Genomic DNA, 24,848 nt, shown 5'->3' with positions numbered 1-24,848 from the left:
AAAAACATGAAAGCACAACTTCTCATCTCAAAGAAAAGTAGCTGTCTTACTTGCTGTTTTTTTAGCTTTGCTTTTATTATTTTTGATGAGAATTTTCTTCTTCAGCACAGCAGGACTTGGCATGGAGACACCTTCTTCCAACTACAATCAAAGACCTAATTAGACGAGACTAATAATAATAATTATTTATTAATACCAAATAGAGTCATAAGAAGTTAACGTTGATGGTAACAAGTTAATCTGATGGTAAGTTAAGGTTTGACTGTACATGAACCCAACTGCCCTTTGCAATAATGGCTTGGCAGTATACAAAAGCTTTCCATATATGATGATCAAGATTATTTTGGGTGCAAAAACATTTATGTTTTAGGTTAACTTGAAAAGCAGCGTATAGAGTTTGTTGGTATGTGATGGTCACGACCGGAAGAACCATTTTTGGGAATGGTAGAGGGTTAATCACATGCAATCTTATCAACTTGTTGACAATGCCTACCTACAGGTACTTTGTCATTGTATAGATGATTAAGATAGATGCGCGAAGGCTAGTTCACACCATATCGACGCATGGATGCCAAATACTTTAGTGATGGTCGGTAGAAACAATGCTCACGCTATCAAAAACACACGACATTGTCTACTCCATTTTCACCTTTCTTTTTAATTTTTCACGAAGGCACCTCGTTCTTGCCGCGTGCTCGAATTAATGACTAGTCCCGCAGCAATGATCATAAACCAAAATATAAGTTGAAATATAAACACGGAAAAATACAAGATATCTTCTGACTTGCTGGGTAATGTACTCACTGGATGACTTTGCAGAGCCTCATCCAGCAAAAGATCTCCAAATATCTCCTTGCAATACTTGGCCATCAACTCCTGCTGTGACCCTCTGTGATTAGGACAAACATAATTCAGACCGAGCTAATAGTAGAGACTCTCTGTTCGCACTAGTTCAACTATGGCCATCAGCAAGGATATCGTTAGAGTGATTTACGTTGCGACAAATTGAAGAACAAAAAGTATTCTTGAAAGCATGACTAACATAATTGTCAACTATTAATCACCGTGTTTCCATGATGCGCAGTGCTTCGGAGTTTCGCCCTGAAAACGGCGTCTTCGCACTGAAATCACTGCGCACTGATCAGTGCGAAGCCAGTGCAAATTCGCAGCAAGGAAATGGCATTTGCGCAGTGGCTGCGCAGAGCTCTCTTGTTGTGGAGGCAGATTCATGGAGGGCCATAAACTAGTACAAAAGTTATCCCGCTAATCTCGTTTTTTTTTCTATTCTTCCGATCTTCTTTCACTTAAATTTAATTATGGTCTGCACCCACGAGGATGATGAGGTGATTACTTTCCTAGACTTTGTTATCGATGCCAACGCTTTTCGAAAAATAGGTGGCAAATCCTAAAGTAATGTTTAAATAATATATTACTTGAACATACTTATTAAAAATATATTACTTTGTAAAAATTGTGATAAGGTTTGTAGAACCTTATGAATGTGTATTGTAAATAAAAGTATAATGACGACAGAAGCATAAATAGACTGTTTCTGATGTTCGGTATACATGATCGATTCTATTTCTCCATCAGGCGATTCGATTTATACAATTTCTCTTCTCTGGCTAATTTGCTGAAAACCACTGCGCAGCATGTAAACGTAAAATCCCTTCGACTTCGAAGGGGGGATGCATCGAAGTACTGCACATCATGGAAACATAGTGAATAAGACAAGCCTCGTGGCCTCAATCAATAGAGATTAGGAGGCTTTCAGATTCCTGGTATTGTCATCAAAGAAAATGGTAGATGTGTGCGTCTACGTGTACATCTTGTAAATGTGGGTGCTATCCAAATACCTATCGTGTATATATTATTTTGTAGCTAGTAAATTTTCCAATTTTAAAATAAAACTCATACTGATCTGGGATTTTAGGAAAGCAAATATTATTGAAGCAACGACTCAGCGTGACAGTTGCTCGTGTACTCCGTTCATGGCTATTAAAATATTTGTGAATGATTCAGCTTTTATTTCTGTAAACGACGCAGTATCCATACAGTGACATTGAATTCTATTAGATTATTTTGGGATATGCATATGAAATTCAAAAGTACCCAAATTTAAAATAGAGGTTTCAGCTGAGACAACTCTGAGAATATAAAAAGTAGTTGAGAGTCAGAACTATGTCACAGACATGGATAACGGTACAATGAAACGAAGACGGCAGGTGTTGCTAGAGAATTTACAAGCCTTCGCAAGTCTAGCTATCTACTTGCAACAATTACTTAATTTAACAAAAGTGACCAACTCAAAAGTGTACCTAGATTGTCTGTTTCATGGCTTGTTGTAATTATGACAATGAAAATTTATAGCTTTTAATGAAAGAGTGGAAATAAAGTTGTAAAGTTCTACAGCAATCCTATCATTCCTTAGAAATTGGCATAATGATTACCTTGCAAGAACATGATATATTTTAAATAAAGTTCCAACAACAGATACGTCCAAGTCTAAGTAAAGAACTACATGAGTTCGAGAGGCAGAGTCCAATATTGTTGCGCCGAATATTATTTTACATGTAATGATAGGGATTGTAGTTCTCTGAAATAAATTAACTGAAAGCAGAGCTGATTCAGTGATAAAAGGGATGTTAAAAGATGCCTAAAATTAAAAATCTTTCGGAAGGAGTTACAAAACTCAGGTGAGCAATTCAACCGTCACTCACCGGTTCACGTGATTTTCAAATGAAAGGATGACTGGATAGTCAGATGTTTTAAAAGCACTTTCCGCGATCGCCTCTATCACATCCTTGAAAGGAATCTCTGTACAAACAGTGAATCCATGAGTGATCATGGGCTCATTCCCATTTGATCGGTCACCTGGCCAGCAGTCAAGCTCTATACAGCGACAGCCAGAGAGCAGGATCTGTCTATATATTTCAACCGAAGATTGGCTACGCATCTGATGGCCTGTTGAATAGAAAAAAAATATATACTAGTCTTTATAGTCCTTCTAGTCTTTATTATCAGTAGCATATAGCGTTACAATATAGGGTTTCCCTATTTTCCTTTTAATTTGAGTCAACTACTAGGTTCTATCAATATTCAAAGTGATGAAAATGGACAGAAAGATTTGTTATTTGCAAAATATTGATACTATATACATGTAGTTATATCCAAACTGCTAAACTTTTGAGCTAGATTATCTAAAAACAATACATTCCAGTTCCCTTTTCATGATGCAGAGCCAGCATGGATAGATTTTTAAAAGATGACTTCTGAGAACAATTATTTTTAAGGCAATGTTTAAATTTCCAGTTTGTGCGAGGGAGGAATTTAGTTATTTTGCACTCCACAAGATGAGCCGCCACGTAAGTTGATGAGTGTGACTCTACAATTACCACTTGAAAACTAATGAAGGACATGAATACAATGCTGACTTGTTTCAGCAATCTGTTCTGACCTTGCCCTCGTGTGCCCAAGATTGATGACGAAAAGCAGTAATCTATGATGAAACTTTTAGCTATAAGCTGGAAGCTTACGGCAGTGCCCAGTAAGTATTACTAGTGTTACTCGTATTTTCACGGTTATTTTTTATAAGTTTGTTCTTTATAAAATGGCTGTAATGACTCATTGTAAGTAATGCCAACAGAAAAAGTTTTGTCCTGAATTTACACATTGGTTAAGTCACAACATTAATGTCAGTAATTCATCTGTTAATTTGTGCCAAGAATGCACTCTTTATGCTGCAGTCAAGTGCCTTTAGAGGGTTTTTTGTCCCTAAAGCTGGTTGTTATTCTACTAACATCAAAATTATTGATGAAAATGACATATTATAATCAATGCTATGAATAAAATTTTAAAATGACGTCAGCCAATCTTAAAACGCTATTAAAGAAACTAAGTAGGCCATCTAATTATATTACACACTACCCAGGAGCAGCGGAAACTAGCAGAAATGTGACGTCTGCAATGTTTACTACACGAAAGAATAATCAGAGACGGGCAAACCAAGGCTGTGTTACTGACCGGTTATTGATCTTGTAATATGTTATCATAATTAGAAAGGTAATTCAGATGGAAGAGAAACTGAGCTATCATCTACTAATTACATTGAGTATAAAAATACATCGTAAACATGACATGACGCTCAGCAGCCTTTGGATGTGAGTCCAGCCCTCTGCAGGCGCACGTGAGAAGAATGTGCCTTGCCTGTGAGATAGGTGTTATGGGAAGAATTTATAAAATAGTGGGATAAAGGTTGGGTCATATCGTCGCTTTCGTCATATCGATCAAGCCGGATTACAAGGCTGTCTTCACTCAAAAGGTACAGGAGAAGGCCATGGAATGAGAGTTTTCCTAAAATAGACAGTCATATCTTTTAATTATTTAGCACTAGAGACCATGGAAAAACCTATTTAAAATGTTTCTTTAAAAGTTGCATTTGATGTTTTTCTGGTAAAAAGATGGAAACAGCTTGGTGATCACAAACTGGAATAAAACTATTGTCAACGTCACTTGACAGTAATGCTAGTTATCAAGTGAGCGCAAACAGAAAATTGCACAATGTCTGGCATTATTTGTAAGGATGTAGATATTAAACATTTACTCTAACCAACATTCTCAACCAATCAGTTTTCAAACATGATTCTAAAATCTTTTGTCCACAAGCATTAAAACGCTTGCCACACTTAGAGCAGATCTGAAAGAAAAATGTCTGAGCAGAGCTAGTGCTTAACTGAACCAGGCTATAACTAATTGAACCCAACACAGTAAGCTGACACTGTCACTGAAACACAATGCAACTATCAAATACAGCATTTAAGTGTTTTGCGGAAAGATGGTATGGAATCCCTTCAGATATCTAGTTAACAATAATGAACAATTAACAAATGTGACCAAGAGCAGACGACTATGCGTGTCCGAACAGTGAGATCTTTTCAAATCTTGCTGCATGTACCTACCAATCTTACGGTACAGTTCATTTGGCTCAAATTTTTGAATAAGATTTTCAGCATCACTTGTCGTAAGAAAGGGGTAGAGAAGTTCGTTAAGTCTGGTGTCACGCTGATACATGTTGATAAAGTCCCTTAACTTCTCTCTATCTATCAGCATTTGGCTGTCATGAATTGTCTCCTCAAAGTCAGTTTTTCCATCACTGCAACATGAAGTAGCCAACGTTATACACCTTGACATCTAGCTTAAATCACAATTGATCCTGAACATATTTTTTGAAACAGGAGTAATGCAATGAAGAGATAGCTAAAATTTCCCAAATTCAATACAAGCCAGGCGAATGTCTCCAGGAGTGCTCTTACTGTATATCTACACAGGGCAATCAACCAGGTGCAGATAATAGCATTTTACTAGCAGAAGCTATCAAAATCTATGCAGTATCATAGCTGTAATTATCTATATACAATGTATATAGTATATATGTATATAGTCAAGCTAATGGGTATGGGAGAGGAACATTTACAATTACTGCTATATTTTCAGCTAGTGGTCTGTAATGAAAAGAGATGAAGATTACTTTGAGAATGTGTCAGGAAAAAAATCTAAATGATAAATGAAAGAGAAAGTTGAAGACGAGGGTAGAGCATGCCCCCAGTTCTCTAATTCCGAAATTACACTACACTATTCACGATGACAGCTTGCAAAATCAAGTGCTAAAACGGAGACACAATTGATACTCAATGTGTCAGCCATAAATGGCAACCTGGACATAATACAGGCCAAATAATCAAGTAGTCCATATCAGAGCTCTGAAAAGCCTGTGTTTAGAGCAGGGACGTATTTTGGATGAACACTTCAACTAGAACAACTTCCATTGATAGTTTTACAATTGTACAAAATATTTAAAAGATCAAACCGACTTTCAAGGTTTGTTGAATGACTTTACCAAATTTTCTAATGAATTAAATATAACTCCTTATCATTCCTAGGTTGCTACTAGAATAGTTTAAAACGCTCAAAGATCAGTTTTCATTTGGATTTGATAAAAAATCCATCATTACAGATATTTAACAAAAACTACTCATATCATTGTATATGAAAAGCTGTGACCTATACAACCCAGCTCAGTTCTACAACAACGCGAGCTTCTTACATTTAACGACTACAGACAATTGATGTTGCATTATTTATTGAAAATGGTCATACTTTTGTTTCTAAAATTGCACTTAAAATGGTAATAAATCATCCAAATGGATGCAAGTAACACTTAATTCAATTTCATCACAGCTGTAGTCAGTTTCAACTATTTTAGTTCAAATTTAATACAAAAGTTAACCTGAATTTTAAATGGCCCATACAACTTATTTGCAAATATAGCTGCTATTTTCCGTGCTACTAATCTTTGATTCAAATGGACAAACTTTACAAACATGTATCAAATCCATGTAGAATACTATCAAATCTATGTAGAATACAATTACGAAGAATCTTAGAAAGAAGAGCACAATTCTTCCCATATAACTAGATGATCCCATATAACTCACTATAAATGCTCGATGATGTCTAACACCTCAGTTCTTTTGCACAGCTTAAGGTAAAAAGTGAGAAAGTGTGGGAATGTAAAGTTTTGCAGTAGAATAGTTTTCTTGTTTCCGTCATCTTCTATAGGAATTGATGCCTCTGTCAAGGCATCCAAAATTTTTCTTCGGTCATCCTTAGGTGAGACAAAAAGTTGGCTCAATCTGCAACCGGACAGGCAAAATATCACAGCAGAAGTCCACTTTTATAAGTGGTGGTACTACACAAGCCGCTATCCATCTACAATAATTCTAGGCTTGTGACTACTGTAACAATTATTTATAGTTCAAATGAAAGCAAACAGTTTTAAGAACATTAGTACTATGCAGAACACAATTTTGCAGTCATCTGGACCAAATCTCACTTTTTATTGTTCTTCTAAGTATATGTTAGTTACTCCACTAAAAGTCTTAGATCGCAGGAGTTTACATATGTCATCAGATAGCCAGTTGAATTTGCAACCATTAACAAAAATTGACAAATCTAAAAAGGTATGTCATCCAATTAGAAGACTAACAATGCTGCAAATGGTCTAGAATTTGGTGATTATACCTGAAACTGCTGCTGAACATTGTGTGAACAGATTCTTTCACATTGCTACGGTTAAAAACACTTATAAAGTAAAAGGTAGTTTCTTCATATAGCAAGCTCCTTGCAACTTTTAATGCACTGCTGAAAATAAATTAATGCAATCTCATAGCAAATCTAAAGCATCCCCAGTATTGCCAGTTCATACTTAAAACTAAGCCAGTGACAAGACTGCTTTGCCGTGGTCAGCTTCCTCTATAAGCTAACGATAAATTTAATGACCGTGTTTGCGCTTTTCCAACATGCTGAGTTAGATTTCCTTTATTTTTAATATATAATGAATGAGCATGACTAACACGAAAACTTTCAGTAAAGAGTCATAATTTGGGGCGCTAGGCATTTGAGGCACTAAACATTAATAACCTAATCCTAAAGGAGCAGTGTCGTGCTAAAAATAGAACGCTAACCATCTACTTACTAATTTTATCAACTTGCTTACAGCCTATACCACATACTAATCTATATAGCCTAGGCTACTCATTCTAAAATATATGTAATCAACAAGATGAATAATGAACAGCTTCTCATTTGGTAGTCTATCACGCTAACTGTAAGGTTAAAGATTTGTGTGCGTTAACAATAGCCATAAAAATGTTCCTTTTCTCCAGTCAACACAGTAACAATCATAGAGGTAATAATGAAGGAAAGCTTTGGTGCATTTTGACTTGAGTCATTTTTCTTAATGACAATAGAGAATCGAGTCAATTTGTCTATGGTGACAGTAAAGAGACGATTTGGAGCAAGCATGTTAATTCAAGTGCCCTTACCAGCCGAATGCTGGAAATTACTTTTAATGTAGCCAAATTTTGGCCAAAAATTTACATAGCTTGTTGAAAGATCATGAGCAGAAGCAGTGGCAAGTAGATATTTATCTAATAAGTGCAAACGGCAAGGGGTTAAAAGGTAAAGTTACAAAATAATATACAGTACCTACTAATATCATAATCGGAAACTAGATCACTACACTAGCCATAGCATGCAGAATAGATAATCGCACAATATATTGTTATACATGTAGGTATGAGAAATTGAGAATGTCTAATGTAGCCCTAATGAGTTATTAGTTATTGATAAGCTGTCTTGAAGAAACACACTAGGGGAGTGAATGAAATGAGACAGGCTGCAAACAGGCTCAGTAAGGATAAAAGACGGATTAAAGAATATGATATGATGTACAATAAAATTTCTACAGCATGGCCCATCGGCATATGTTATATGACATAAACTGTCCATGAACTTAAGTTGACCGAGAAGTGGTGGAGATCCTAGTAAAAACACACCATACTGACATTGTGCCAGCAAAAGTCAATAGAGACTGAGTCGATACCCCCGCCGTGGGACAATTTTCATGATTGCGCTTACCTCGACATATTGTACATAGGAAAAAGATCGGTTCTGAAGAATGAACCGAAAGTTGCCAAAAATAGTCATCATATTGCGAAGCAAGAAATGCAATGACAGAAACTTCAGCGATATCATTCTAATGAATGAGACTAAGAAATACAAGAATATGATTTTATGCTATGGTAGAAACCTTGATCCTGCTTTGGCACAGCCCCTACAATTGTTATCCTGCTTCATCGTTTATTAAGCCCTAGAGTGTGATGCTATGAGGATGGTTGAAAAAGATGTTGATCCAGTTAGTAACGTGGTTAAGCAACCAAATATTACATTTCCATGTTTTAGCATAATCAATATTTTATTTTATCAACCTAACTGTGATCTTTAGGCAGTAGATAACAGGTTAGCGAAGTTGCTTAAGGAATGATAAAAGTTTAATAATAAAATTATGGTTGTACAAATCTAGATGATGATCATAAATGCCCTCCCCCTTCATGTGTATGCATTACCTCAGGTGATATGCAAACTGATGGGCATCAAAAGGCGACATAAAAAATGTACCATCATCTAATGGGCGAAACTGCATATCAATGCTTATGTAAGCCTTTCAAGTACGCTTTCAAAGCCTTACCCTTTCACTGGTATGGCAGTACCCTCCGCTATAGTGAGAGTTATCCTAGCATGAATCTTCTCCAGGTAATACAAGGCACTGCCATTTGTTATTAGGGGATTTCGAGAGTATTTGAGCAACTCATCAGTCCACAGCTACAATAACACCAATTCTCCAACAACACAGAAAATACCACAGGCACCCTAGGTGTTTGGCAATAATGATGACCTGTGGTATCAGCCATTATCTACTAGACAAACCACTCTAATACTGTCCTTTTGTTGTCTTTCAATAAAAAACGATTACTGCTTGGCGGTAACTATGGTTATAATTTTAAATCAAAATTTTAAGATCTCTTCAAAAAGTGAAACATGCGATAGTAAATATGCAAACATGTTGGTCTACACATACAGAGACTCCTAAACCAGTAACATTGACACTGATCAACAGGTTAGCTAAGTAAATTTCTATCTCATTCACACATGATGAATGTAGCTGCAGTAGCAATTATCTTTGTTTCATAGCTGATATTGGAATGATCTAGCTCGTTCCAGATCTAGCTCGTTCCATCGGGGCATTCTACTTAGCATTCCAGGTGAAAAGCAACTTTTTCTGGAACACTGAGAGTGAACTGATATTCGACTGACCTTCGAACATACCACTACCAGATACTTCATATGAAAAAGTTTAGAGCCTACGGTCAATCCAATTTATAAAAGGCGATTTTGCAGACAACAATTTTACCTCCTGTTTTCAATTGTAATCGGGATTGAAAGACTACTTTTGGAAGCCAAACGATAGCAAAAACAACTAGGCTACTTGATAACGATAGCTAAGAAGCTATGATGTATTGGACCTAAATACTAACGCTTAGAATAAGAACATCTCTATCTCACTCATAATATGTTAGAGGCACATGCAATGTGAGACTTTCCGAACTAGCAAATCAACCAGAAACTATTGTAATTGGCGCAGGCCTGAGTTTACCTCTGAAAAATAGGCTTCCTCATGACTAGGCTGTAACGTGTATATTAATTTTTTGAGAACAATCATAATACAGGCGCTTCCCAACTTACGAACGAGTTACGTTCCGAACGATCGTTCGTAAGGTGAATTAGTTCGTAGGTTGCTTCAGCGCTATATTTTGTATTATATTTTATGTTCAAGGCCTATATAAGTATATTGAAGGTTTATATAAGTATGTTTAAGGCTTGTATAAGTAACCTGTATTGGTTTGTACTGAAAAAACATTTAATAAAATGGAGAGAATACTGTGGTGGACGCCGGGCCATGACACTGCATTTCTTATTTATTGTATGTGTTGTCCTTTTTATTATATCGTTGTTTTACTCTTTATGCTATCACTTATCGTCACTTATATTGTTGTCATACCAACGCACTAGCGATCCTATTTATTCACCTTGTTAGCTGGTGTTCTTACCATTTGCCGTTAGCCGGAACGGTTGATATTCTTGTATATAAAGGAGTACGTTCACTTAGTTGAGCAGAGCAGATAGCCCTACGCTCCTCGGCTAGTGAAAGTTCCTTCGCTAATAAAAAGCTGAATGAAACTACACGCACTTCTCTTTATTTATTAGTCTTGATAGTGCCAAGTAAAGGCCAGCAAATTCCTTTACAACGTACAGTAAAAATAAAAAAATATATTTGCGCACTGGAGCAATTATGCACTGCAACGAAATGGGCAGAGGAAGGTGGATGCTGGGTAGCGCTTCCGAGTAGTGCCTCTTTCCGCCGCTAATACGTCGGTAATACCGTTGCTAATCGCGTCGGTATTAGCGGCAGACACACGCGCAGACATGTTCGTATGTAATGTTGTTCGTATGTAATGTTGTTCGTATGTAATGTTGTTCGTAACTCGAATGTTCGTACGTAGGGAAGCTTCTGTATATAGTAATATTTGCTCCATAAAAAGAGTTTGAAATCAAACACTTGCAATGTACAATTATTGAAACAAATGGTGACTAACCATTTAATAATAGAGACAAAATCATTAAACGAACAATGTGTCTATAGTCACAAGGCATGATCTCGTGACTTGTAGAAGCTTACCCTTGCTTTTTCTGCTGAGTCAAAAACAAAGGTAGTCCAAGTGATGTTGACAAAGTCCGTCCCTGTACAAATAGTCAGAGTCTTGTCCTCAAGACTATCTCTCTGAGAGCTGTTGTCCTTAGCCTTGGCATCCTGCACAACCAAGAAGGAATAACATTAAGTAATATGCGGTAGAAAGCGGCAATTTATCAAACTTTTAAACTATCTCCTACTTTTTTTATAGATTATTACCATATTAGAACTTTACTCAGCTCTCATGACAATGTGAAATAACTTATGGCTACGCTATAACTCGCTGGAACAAATGCTTCATGAAATATTTCTGAGATAGAGATACAGCCATACATAGACTTTGATCACAAAAACAGCCTTGCCGCCAGTCAAAACTGGCTATTAAATACTACTGGCGGCTTTGAAAGGTAGGCCTAAACCTCACTCTAGTGAGGTATTTTCAAGCATCGTCCCTTATACGGTTGCTCTGCAATATGGACAGTTCACAGACAACTTTTGATAACTTCACCGGTAAACCATATTTACAGTTTGCTGGCCTAGCTGTCTTAGTAGCTTCATATCAATGAGCTAGAGAGTTCTTGCGAAAAAGAAAACTATGGGGCAAACAGCAAAGGTTCACTCCATACTAGCCGCATAGCCGATAGTCCTGATAAATTTATTTTACATTTGTGGCCAATTTCTAGCCAAAACACCTATACCGATGTTTCCATGACGCATATCGTGTGTATCGTGCAGATTTGGAGTTGTGCACAGTTGCGCTATCATGCGAATTAAATGTTTCTATGGACATTTGCATGATGGAGATTGACTCAGGCTCCTTGTTGAGAAAAGGTAAGGAAATGTAAGCTATATATTAATAATTAGCGATGTACGCGTTAGCGATGCAAACACGTGAAACTCGATCGAGGAAGATTGACAAAGTAGTGAAAATATTTAAAATTGATTAGCTGACAATGGTATTTTAATGCGCATCATTCGCAAATGCTGTTTTCATGATTCACAAGCATGATGAATTCGATAAAGTTTTGCGAATTGCAAAACTCGCTTATCTTTATGACTTAGGGCTTAGATTTATGTGGTTTTCATGATGATGTTACCTTGCGGATTGGCTCAAGTTTGTGATCATGCGCGTCATGGCAACATAATGATAAATCAACTTCCTTTCTTCCCAGAAGTGCAATTGTAACCTTTCACATTATTTAAATACACAATAACGCTGAGCAACTTTTTTCGGAGCTATTTTACAATCTCGTCCTCTATTACAATACATCACCCATATATCATGAGTCATACCTAATGCCTGCAGTCTTAACTATGTAGGCCTACTTCATCTAAGTCATCTGTCACATCTAATGAGCAATAGCAGATTATGGCAGTTGTTCAGGGGCTTCGTTCAGGGGCTCCGCATTTCTCATTTAACAGTATTAAACATTATAATACTAGTGTAACCATTCCAACTACCGTAAAACCTCTAATTGAGCATTCTATTTTCAACCTCTCCTCTATGGTGGCGGTCAATTGGAGGCAGCGTTCAAATAGAGGCTGGCGGTCTATTTTTCAAATGGCTTGTCAGAATTTTTGGAAGATAAATTTGGCCCTATCACAGGCAAACCGGATGTCGCCTATATTGTGCTCCCTTTTTCTGGTGAACCGATATTAATAATTTTGAATGCAATAAATCTGCTAACTTGCCCTCAACTTGTCAAAGATCTCTTAATAAATGTACATCAAGAAGCCGAGAAATATCTCTAACAGTTGACATCTATTGCTTGCACTTGACCTGCAATGATATTATAGTCTGTGTCCTTCTTTGAAATTTTATTTCATTTTAAGTTTAAAAACAGATTTTTATTTTGTATCTATATTTAACATTGTTGAATAAAAGCTCATTGCACTCACTGATATTTTTGCTACCGTTTGCAGCCAAAACTAGCTTTTTATATGCAACAGAGGTGTCGTTATGAGCATCGATAACACGCTATAAATCTGCATATCTACAATCTATACAACAATAATTTATCAAATGATACAAATACGTATTCATGAGTAAGTGAAATAAACGAACCATACTTATTTTACATGCAGAAACAAAAATTTATGTTTTAAAACAAAAATATTTCCATCGTTCGCTCGGATAGCTGAGTTCTGATTGTTGCTTTCAATGGAACGAACATATTCTATTTGTCCAATACCTTCCATAATATCATCTGACCTCAACTTTTTTGCACTGCTGAACTAGGCGATATTAGCGTTCTAACAATTTTCTAGCAGAGCAAAACTTTCACGCGAAATCCACATTAGTGCTGCATTTAGCGCTAATGTAATGCGTAAAAGCTTGCTTAGTAAACGTAACCTTTGGTCCAAAACTTGCGAACCGGTTTTTATACGCATGTCCTTCAAAGTATTAGGACTGCATTAAACAAGGAACTAGTATTACCCTGAGACAGTAGTTATTTCTATGGCGTTGCTTTCAATGTTTCATCCACCATCGCAAATTTAAACGTACATAAATAGTGAACGAGTACCTCGAAGTATCAAGACCGCGTTAAACAAGGAACCAATATTAGCCTGAGGCCGTAATTATTTCTATAGCGTGGCTTTGAAAATTAATCCACCTTCATAAATTCAAGCCGTATTTCTTATACATGTAGGCTACTTCGAAGTAGAAAGACAACGTTAAACAGAGAACTACTACTAGCCTGACACCGTTATTGAGTATTTTTATGGCGTTACTTTCAAAGTTTTAACGAAAAAAACGAAAAGCTCTGGAATTGGACTACGAAAGAATAACTGTTGTTGATATAAACGATTCATTATTAATACGATTTTGTGGACACTTTTCTGCTGATCTGTTAATATTATGGGCTTGTCAAAGTGGTGGTCAAATGGAGGTGGCGTTCAATTGGAGAGTGGAGTCTATTTTTCAACCCTTCTCTCAGGTGGTGGTCAATTGGAGGTGACGCTCAAAAAGAGGTGGCGTTCAATTAGAGGTTTTATGGTAACTTGTATCGATATTCAATCAAAAAGAAAGATACAAAATCTTATGTTGCAGTGTTTGTTTAAACATATAAAATTATATTATATACGACAAGCTTCACAGAAAACCGCTCAAACTTCCCAAAATATAATCTTTTCAAATGAATATAGCTGAATTCAAACCTGCATCTGCATGCTGAAACAGAGTCGGGGAACAAATCGGCTTGCCCACATAGATGCTTTCGGGCAGGCAATGAAAGCATTTAATTCTAACTGCAGTTTCATGCTCAAAAATTTGCCAAAAGGCTTATCACAATTTCAATTACATTCCGCGCAAAGGTAATATTTAGGGAAACACAAGCTATTCTTATTTGCACTGAATGGTTTTTTATGCAAAATATTCATGTGTGTTCCAACTCGGCGTAACGGCAGCACTATTGTCATTGTAAGAAAGGCAGTCAGAATAAGTAAAATGGTTGAGTAAGTGAAGTTAACAGTGAATAAGTTAATGAAGAAATGTCAAGTAACAGGAAAACCTATAGAACGAGTAATGCATTCAGGGTACTAAGGCTTCCGTACTTTGGAATGCGTAGTGCATGCAATATGAGACAGCCATCACGCATCACACAGTGAAGAACTCTTTGTAGTAGGTTAGCAATAAAGCAAGAAATAATATTAGACCTACAAAATGTATTTATACAGAGGTTTAAATAGCAATCTATAGATCTTTACAGCAAGTCGAAAGAACAAGCATTGATTAGATGCATTGATAAAGCCAATCGCAAGAAGTCTAAGGGCAGGGAGAGCGTATCTGCAAGGTGCTGAACAAGCAAGAGCAAGACATAGAGCTACAGTTGGCCACTCAAGGGATCAGCGCCACTACCTGACTCACTTTATACGACCTGCTCATTGTCGACCCACCCCACCCTGATGCACCATTAGGGTGGGTGTCAGATGTTCCATTAGTCATGGTTTGGGAAGGCCCAGGGCTGGCCTCTTGTAGCTATTACACAACACACAAAAGTTACAATGCATAAGGAAAAATGACCGCTTTCGCGTTGTTAAAAACAGTAAGCTGCAAGCCAGACCGATGTATCCCTACAGGGTTGCCTAACAGCAACTAACAGTATCCAGCATCAACGTGAGGATACATTTTGATAAAAATGTGTTATCTAGACAACACCTAAATGCTACTATAATGTATGTATTCAAAAGCTAGGGTTAGCTCTGGGTGTATCTGTTGACAAAGTGAAACTAAGATCAATGTTGTCTGTGCACATGGATAAACTTTGTGCATTAGAAAGCTTGAGCATGATGCTTATTGAAAAAAAGGAAATGAACTAGCTGATTAGAAAGACCGGTATTAATTCATGACTGTTCATGATTGCAATCACACAAGATCGATGCCAAGAACTGATTGCAAGAGCATTACCTGTCATGTCCATTCGTTGTCTGGACAGACAACAGTAAAAGTCAATATGAAAAGTAATTTACTATGGCAATGCTAAGTCATCATTATACTGACCTCAATGATAATACATCTACTTGGGCAGATCTCAAATTGATTAATTCTGACAGTAACCAGTAAACGAATTTCAAACGGAAACAACCCTAAGATTTTCTAATTGTGTAGCAAATGGACCCACTTCAAATGACAGTGCCTTGTGTTGTATAGTTCACGTCCATGCTATCATATCTACCTAATATGCACACTGTTAGGACCGGCAAAATGCTGGTTGATAGGACAATTTGGGCCACCAGTGCTGCTAATAGTAAAGAAGCAACCTTCATACACACCATACATGAGCAATTACAAGCGCTTCAGGTCTTTTTAGAAAAAGCAACATGAACTAACTAGCCATCCTCCGCAAGGAATCTTACCTTTGGAGACTTGGAATACTTGCCAGTTCTTGTGTCCCTGATCTGTGAGACATCGATATACTGAGGCTAAAAATAGACCGAAGAAGTCAAGCGAATGGGAATCTAAAATCTGGACATCACGTGTCTCAAAGATATAATTAATGGGTAATTAGTCATTCGCTAGCGATCACTTTCACATCTGCTCAACCAAATGTAGCAACATTTGTTAACGATACGTAGAAGGAAAAACTACTAGCATTAAAGGTTGACTTGCAACAAAATTCACATTACAGTTATTTGGTGTCAAAAGATTCATCATGTCTTACTGTGTTGTGTTGTGTTGTAAGTGCCAAATATGTGGAAATGTGACTACAAGCTCTTAAAAGCTCAAAAACGAAAAGCCGCCGTAGATTGGAATCTCTTTATTTCGATGACGTAACCACGAAATTTGGTTATCGTCTTGTCACGTATGTTCTCACATGAATTGAAAGGCCAATACAAAGCTCAATATAAAACTTATCGTAGTACTAGTTTATGACAAACACTTCAGGTTTTACCGAAGACCCCGTATCAAATATAGCTCGCTACTTTACAGTTTTGTTACGGTATTATTCAATCGTCAAGTCGTAATCTGATCATGTGACCCAATACTTATACAGTTAAAGGTTGACTTGCAACAAAATTCACATTACAGTTATTTAGTATCAAAAGATTCGCCATGTCTTACTCTATTGTGTTGTAAGTGCCAAATATGTGGGAATGTGATTAAAAGCTCGTAAAAGCTAAAAAACGAACAGAAAATCGCAGCCACACGAGACCGCCCTAGTTTGGATTCGTTTTCCAAAACGGCTGAAATGTGACGTATGTGTGCTAAAACGGCTAAAATGTGTGCGAGATAGTTTATGTTTACACTTTCATGCATCCTTATTCGTCGAACTATTTTCACAAATATACTTCACGCTTGCGATAAAAACCATGTCTATTGTTCTTACGCGTCTATTTTATCGGCATCGTAATGCTGCAACTTTGAGCACTGATATCTCAAAACATAGCATAAAAATATGTTTATTTTTTTAAGCTTAGCTTGAACGATTGCATATCATTCTCTGATAAAAATGATGAGCCTTTTGGTCCGCTATGATGGTTGAAAAATGCTGTAGAAATTTTTCGCGCCATATAGCGGGAATTGTAAGTCACATGATCAGATAATGTTAGTTTCAGTTCAAGTTTGATCTATCGCAAATAGCAAACACGCTATCTCATATTAAACTTGTTTATTTCAATTCGTCATAATGTCTAACGCGCCGCATAGTGTTTGTGCAGTTGCCAAGCTGAGAAGCACCTTTTTTTGGCCAAGAGCTGAGAAAAGACCAGACCTTCACCGGGCGTGGAGCAACTGGGTGAAGCTGGATGTGACAAACTTTATTTATTCGCCTGCTTACTCTTACCTTTGTTTTCGCCAGTTCAAAGACGACATGTTTTCTAACCTGTTTGCATACTCCACATATCACCAAAGCACGTGAGTAATTTATTTTATGAACTACTTGTATTAGTAGTTGTAACTCGGGTTATTATCTAGTATTCTCCTAATTGTACTGTATTAATCTATATTTAATATAACAATATTAATGTCATTTAATTGTAATATTATATTATTAGTATTTTATCTTTTTAATTACGTGTATTATTCTTATTATAATAACAAAACTAATTCATACTGCATATCTATCTGTAAAACGTAATATATTAATATATAATTGATAAAATAATGTTGTTTCACGATTAATTTCGCCAAATTTCTTAACCCCACTCACTTATAGATATGTTATATAAAATAGTTATTGTCATTTTCTGGTATCATCGTTAATAGCATATTAATATTATTAGTTGATTATTATTAGTATTAGATGAAGAGTTTGTGCCAACCACTGAAGACTGGGAAAAGTTTGAGCGCTATGTTGGCCAGCATCAAACGCTCTCCAATTACATGTAAGATAGAGCTGAACTAAACCAAACTTGACAAAATATAAAAAATATCCATAGAGTTATTACTCACATTTTATGTTTACAATATCATGGATTCTGATAGGGTTTTGTAAAATCTGTGTCATGATTGCATGGCTATATATTTATTCTTTTTTTGATCAAGCAAATATGATATAATAACAGGAAATGATATTGTACAAATCTTATTGCAAGTCAACTATTGTGTTGTGATTTCAGAACCGAATCCTCCTTCAAAGAGGAGAAAATAATAGTAAGTGTGACAGCACTCCAGCGACTATTTCACTGTCACACCTGCGCCCTCCCCTGCTCATTCACGATGGTGCGAGAAGGCGGATGGGTAGAGTTCAAGGTTACATGTGCCTCCTGTCACCGATCGTACACTTAGGAAACAACTGCCAGGGTGAACAGAGCTCACGTCATCAACCCCCTGCTGGCAGCTGCATCACTCTTTTCTGGCGGATGCCTTACGCAGAACCTCCGTTTTCTGTCGCTCCTGAACATCGCAATACCAAGCCACAGCGTTTGCCTCTACCAACAAAGAGAATACTTACATGGTGTGAGTGTTAATATTTACTCATAAACTTGGAAAATGTGAGTAAAAGCTTGGCACACTAATTGAATAACAACATTTAGAAACAATTTTTTTTTGAAATGAAAATATGTCATCCTTCAAGCAAAATATATTATAATTCAAAATTCTGATTCTTCATCATAATATAGCACAAAAAGGAGGAAGAGGATTCTACATTCTTAGACTAATGATAATGATACAAATTAATCTTGTATAATGAAGTTTTACAATATATTACAGTGTATTGCTGAGCAGTACACCCTGCATAACGAGGGATTGATGGCAGCAATCGATTGGGAGCTTGATTTGGCAGGTGACGGTAGATGCGATAGTCCGGGGCATTGCGCACTATACAGAGCCTACACTATGATGGATCAGAGCTGCGGTTTAATAGTCAGCAGCCATCTTGTCAAGGTAAAACTTTGACAGTTTTTACTTCACAGCCTGACAAAAACCCAAATTTTTTAGTAGTTATCAATACATAAACATGAAGTTGCTCATCTAGCTAAATAGTTCATTCAAATAATGTGAAAGTAATTGTTGGTCGTAACTTTCTTTACTTTGCAGTCAACAGAGACCACCAGCTCTAACACCATGGAGCTGAAAGGCTTCAAGCGATGCCAGTCCGATCTAATTTCCCACGGCCTGAGAGTGAGGTCCATTACAACGGATGTTGTTACAAAGGTTGTGTGCATACTGCAAGCTTGTGTTTTGGCTTATGCCGCAAATTTGTCGCCGTGAGCGACGGCCTCTACCTGCATGCTTGGTGTCTAAGATTCAGGCTCTTTTCCCACCAACGGATGATGAAGAAGAGTTTGCAGACTTGCAAACAAGATTTGCGGCATAAACCAAAACACAAGATTGCGGTATGCACACAACCTTTTCCGAGCATTTGGCGATGGCTCTCCAAATGGGAATAGATTATCTACCAAAACAACTATTGAAAAACAATAATTGCTGATCATCAAAATAATCTCGATCTTTATATAATAAAATCATAAAACTAATACACTCTCTACTGTAGTAAGTGTACAAGCCAAATATACCAGTTCTTGTGTTCCACGAGTTCAGAATATGTGTGTTCAAGTGATGCATTAAATGTGTAACACAAGAATTGTAGATAATGCTTGACACATTAGCATAGCCTTGGTGTTGTTGGCATTAAATGAATATCCAACTCACTATGATATCGCAGGTAATTATTCCACCTCAACTCAAGGGGTGCAGACGCCACAAATTCGTTTACACCAGGATGCATACGCAGGCATTCATGCTCCCCTCGGTCAAGGAGACAATGCGAAAACTCAGCATAATGGCAGCACAAACATTCAGGAAGAGATGGCATGTCTTGACAACGCTCGCAGGCACACCACTCTGTAGCCGGTGGTATTAGCTCCTAAAGAAATGAACAGATATGTCTATGCAACCATAGCTAATACATCAGGTCGATGTTATCCAACAGTATATCAGTGCAGCACTAGATTTAAATATTAAAATTGTTAATGTTGTCATTCGAGAAAAATCTGTAATTATTTTTCGCAATATTGAAGCGATAATTATCATCATTAAAATCATATATAATAATATTCGTTCTATCACTCTCAAGCTAAAACTATTACTACTAGCTAGCTTGACACATAAGAGCTGGCTAGTGGCGGTGCTTACTTGCTGGGAGGTTTGATTCTGTTGAGGATCTTCTTCAGATAGAGCGTCAGACTCGAAACGCCAGGGTCTTAACTCTTCAGAATTTGACATTTTTTATGATCGCAACTCAGACATGAATAGTCGAACGGAATGGCCAAGCCGAAACTGTAAAGTAGCGAGCATCTATATTTGATACGGGGTCTTAGGTAAAACCCGAAGTGATTATCATAAACTATTGCTACGATAAGTTTGATATTGAGCTTTTAATTGGCCTTTCAATTCACGCGAGAACATCACGTGACAAGACAATAACCATACAGCGCGGATACGTCATCGAAATCAAGAGATTCCAATCTACGGCGGCTTTTTGTTTTTGAGCTTTTAAGAGCTTTTAATCACATTTCCACATATTTGGCACCTACCACACAACAGAGTAAAACATGGCGAATCTTTTGATACCAAATAACTGTAATGTGAATTTTGTTGCAAGTCAACCTTTAACACTGAGTCATAGGCCTACAGCCAAGCATTGCGCATAGAATCTATAAACTGTTGTTAGTTGGAACACTTAGGGCAATCTACTGAGAGGGATAGCTAAGAGGAGAAACTGTGTTTTGCGCTTAACATGCGTTAGCCATCTGGATGAAACCAGAGTGGGTAGAAGAGGCTCAGGATATGTGAATCACACTGGAATGGACAAACTATGAGTGGCTCACTCCATATAAAAATGAAAAGTGGTGCATAAGTCTACACATTTTAAAGTAGTTTTATGAATGCCTACTTTCCATACTTACAATATGATCACAACCTAAAGAACTAGTCTCCAGTCGCCGAAAGAAGCCGTGAAGTAGCTAATGATGCTCTGCTATTGCCATAGAAAATTACCAGATGGTGTATCAGCTCAGGACTATTTTCAGTGTAACTACCTCAAGGTAATTTAAAAATGAGTGCTTAAATTTAGGAATGGGTTTTGTTATATAGGATTTTCATTATTAGTGGCTATAGGATTTTCATTATTAGTGGCTGAGACAGAGGAACAAGTAGTTGGCAAGACCTCGAGTATACTATAGGGTTCCATGAAGTGATGGTATACCAGCCAGTTGCCATAATTACTCTCTCCTTTATGTAAGCAAACCACTGATGAAAGCATGCCAGCAAATGATAGAAGGATAGGATTCTATTGGTAAAACAGACTAGCTGAAATAGGAGGGTGAAACAAACGAAATAGTAGCTTAGTGAAGCTGAATTGACCTGGAAAACCTGATTGAATTGACATTGTTTAAGAGCTATCATCGCCAAGGAGGTAACTAACTGTATTTGCTATGACTCGATTTCCCACTAACTTTGTACAATTTGTGTTTTAATACACCAAAAGCATTTTATTGCATCGTGCACATACATGAACATAACACCTTCACATCCCTCTCACCTATTTCTTCTCTTATATACTGATAAGGGAGGAATATCTACCAATAAATTAGTCATCGCCATTAAACTTTTGACAGGGTGCAGGAAATCACTCTGCAAACAGTCAGACGAACAAAATTCTAGGTTTCAGTCATCTTGGGTTAGAGACAACATGATGAGTTTCGCATTCTTCAGATACACTTTTACTAAACAATGTGCATTACCAATGATTATGCACCACTATGAACATTCGCCTAGTAGTTTCGTATGAAGTCACCTCACTAAGCTTTTTTCCCACCCCCATTCGTTTTGTGAAGAGTGTAACTTTACTTAACGAATTCAGTAGGTAAATTGTCATTAATTTTTTCCCGATACATGTACCGATTATTATCTATTTGAAGGAATATAGTATTTTACCCTTAGTTAAGAAGGAGCAAAAAGGTCTGAATAATTAAGATTTTGTGGTCAAATTTTTTGTATCGCAAAATATTACCATTTTGAACTTGGTGCTCCTGCGGATTCCTATAAAGCACTACAGGAAGTCTTTGGGATAAACAACCACACAGCCCGTATGAGCTGTGTAAACAAATAATTCATGACTAGTATGGATATCGGCGTGTTGCTAGGACTGTGCAGTCAAAGTGGCAGTATCGTGGAAGTGACAATAAAGCGTTGCAAGTTGTTGCGATGTAATGTTGTGAGGCAAGTTCTATAATAGCTAACAGTCCTGGAACACAAAGAGTCAATAAACGGTGTCAAATTAAATTCACAGGTAAATTAACCACTGTTATATTACAAGTCTTATGATTAGTCAGCTACCTACTAAGCAGACACCCAGCCTGGGAACATGATCCTAGTTGAACATTTCTGAAAGTGTTACATTAGTCCATCAGGCATGGGCAGTAAATAATAAAAATAATAATACTAGTCAATCTTTATATCATCATTTGTATTTAAAAGGGTAGACAGAACATGGGACAGCTAGGCTGTTGTGTTGTCTTAATGAAGATGTTCATCTATGCTGGCATCTATGATGAGTTAAAAAGTTGATTTCACAAAAGATAATTTTGATTCTACTTTTTTGCTTTTCAATGCAACCTTCCACTTTGAACAACAGGGAAGGTTCACGCAATCAATTATCAATGCAACCTTCCACTTTGAACAACAGGGAAGGTTCACACAATCAATTATCAATGCAACCTTCCACTTTGAACAACAGGGAAGGTTCACACAATCAATTATCAATGCAACCTTCCACTTTGAACAACAGGGAAGGTTCACACAATCAATTATCTAAATACATGTATAGTAGAATTTTCTATAGCATAAATAATCCACTGCAAGAGCGTTTACATTATAGGGATGTTACAATATAAAGACAGTAAAATTGATGTAAATTGCCTAATCCGTTCTAAGATCTTCTCAAACCTACTGCACGCGGGCTCTTTAGAAAGGAAATATTAAAAAATCTAGATTTCTAATTCAATCACTTTACAGTAACTGTGGTACTATTCATTTGTATTGACAACTGTGCCCTGTTTTCTCATCACTTTCACTTGGTTTAAAGTTCACGATTACGATGAATTCATGTTAGTTTAAGGGAAGCGCACGCCTTCAATGTCAATTTAAATCTTTTTTTAAACAGCAGGGTTTATGTTGCAAAAAAATTATACATGTCTAAAATGAAGTAAAACCAAAAATATCTTTGCTATAACAAGAGTGGTGTCCATGTGTTTCTCCGAAGTCATGATTAGATACGCTTAGCTGCAGCAGTTGTTTTACTACACATTGGCTATGCATCTTGTCAGTTTGTATAGCTAGGCCTTTAGATACAAATTCAATGGTAGAATTGAGCCGCTACTTCTTTTCAAATCCATGTAAATGTAGCTGTACGTAGTGCAGCAGTCCATTTTTCATGTTATACAACCTGTGACCAAGTTCATATCGGCACCGGAAACACTATGACATTCAGTATGCACTAGCTAAGTCTTTGGTTGAATAACTACTTTGTAAAATCTTACGTGGAGCAGAGCTACTCTTTCCTTTGGTTCAAGTAACACCATGCAAATGTTGCACTGTTATCGATACACCTTAACTTGTTTTCTACATGAATAAATCAGCACCAGTATTTTTATCCTGTTCCCTTATGACAGTTACACCATATGTTCAACCCTATTTTTAAACAAAACATGGCATGCTGGTGTCAATCATACTGCCTTTCAAACCAAATAGAAAGTGCTAGCAATGTTTGACCTCAGATGACACACAGAACTGGCAGTTCCGCCACAGACTAGATTCTGACTGCATTACATAGCTTAATTTTCTTCTTGTGTTGGTGATAACTAGTAGAAACCACTGATTTTTAGCTTCAAGCCAAGATTATAGTAACAATACCCAGCAATAGGAATAGCTAAAAGTTTTTACAAATAATCCTTTGGCTTTTTAATAATAATCCCTTTAGAGTGTCAAAAATTTTGATACAGCGCCATGCTTAATTTGATTTAGTTTTCACATGGGTGATTTAGTTTTACTGAATATTAAACCATCTTCTGCTTCCCACTAGTCAAAATTATTTTGCAGTTTCCTAACCTATTTTTAAATCATATAAATTTCTAATGTACAATATTGCATGTCACCAAGATCACCAGTAATTTGACTTTAAAACACATTTCACTTTGGCGAGCAATTTGTAAAATCTACTGCTGAGCAAATAGCTTCTTCCCCTTCATAATCTTAAAAAATGTGCGTAAAGGTAATTGTAGGCCAGTTTTAACAGTTATGGTGTAAGTGCATTGTGACTGCGGTAGCTGTGACTAAGTTTGATGTTCACACAAAACTGTAGCATTACTCAGGCTAACTGGTTGCCTGTAAGCGGCAATTTACCGTCACTATATTAGCTAACGCAAATGTATAGAAATTGATTTCAGCAAATTCAGTCGCGTACTCAATGTAAATTGGTCTACATTACATTTTAACTGCTTCGTGACTCTACAAAAACCAACAGCCAAAATTAATGATCGACATAGGAATATGGGCATCATTTGTACTTGTTGGTGAATACTGGCCGAAAGTTAATCTAGTCCTAAAATAATACGGTATATGACATGACATGGCGTTTGCATTGGGTTTGAAGTTATTATTGTACAGAAACTTTTAATAAAAAAATTTTGGTCGATAGGCGTTAAATGTATCAAGTTTGCATGAAGGTAAAAGGTTAGAGTTTCTGGTTTATTA

At 36.8% G+C, this 24,848-nt stretch overlaps 1 protein-coding gene and 1 long non-coding RNA gene across 2 annotated transcripts in view; one reads left to right on the top strand and one right to left on the bottom strand.

Moving 5' to 3' along the window:
• LOC137399236 (1-phosphatidylinositol 4,5-bisphosphate phosphodiesterase beta-1-like) overlaps positions 1–24,848 on the bottom strand; it is a 78,649-nt gene that overhangs the window by 39,581 nt on the left and 14,220 nt on the right. Inside the window, exons 4-13 of the mRNA XM_068085252.1 lie at positions 16,007–16,072; positions 15,018–15,128; positions 11,138–11,269; positions 9,089–9,222; positions 6,495–6,692; positions 4,959–5,152; positions 4,207–4,353; positions 2,721–2,964; positions 805–889; positions 51–141 (exon numbers count right to left, since the gene is read on the bottom strand). Of these exons, the coding sequence (XP_067941353.1) occupies positions 51–141; positions 805–889; positions 2,721–2,964; positions 4,207–4,353; positions 4,959–5,152; positions 6,495–6,692; positions 9,089–9,222; positions 11,138–11,269; positions 15,018–15,128; positions 16,007–16,072 (1,402 nt within the window). The remainder of the gene's footprint in view (positions 1–50; positions 142–804; positions 890–2,720; positions 2,965–4,206; positions 4,354–4,958; positions 5,153–6,494; positions 6,693–9,088; positions 9,223–11,137; positions 11,270–15,017; positions 15,129–16,006; positions 16,073–24,848) is intronic.
• Positions 17,873–19,316, top strand: LOC137399237 (uncharacterized). The gene is made up of 4 exons (XR_010979133.1): positions 17,873–17,974; positions 18,209–18,548; positions 18,804–18,977; positions 19,131–19,316. It is a non-coding gene; the product is annotated as an uncharacterized lncRNA (long non-coding RNA).

This window comes from Watersipora subatra, chromosome 7, assembly GCF_963576615.1.
Source record: "Watersipora subatra chromosome 7, tzWatSuba1.1, whole genome shotgun sequence".
In the NCBI taxonomy this organism is placed as follows: domain Eukaryota; kingdom Metazoa; phylum Bryozoa; class Gymnolaemata; order Cheilostomatida; family Watersiporidae; genus Watersipora; species Watersipora subatra.
The sequence above is the reverse complement of the archived record's forward strand: the minus strand, read 5'-3'. Positions and strand labels throughout refer to the sequence as shown.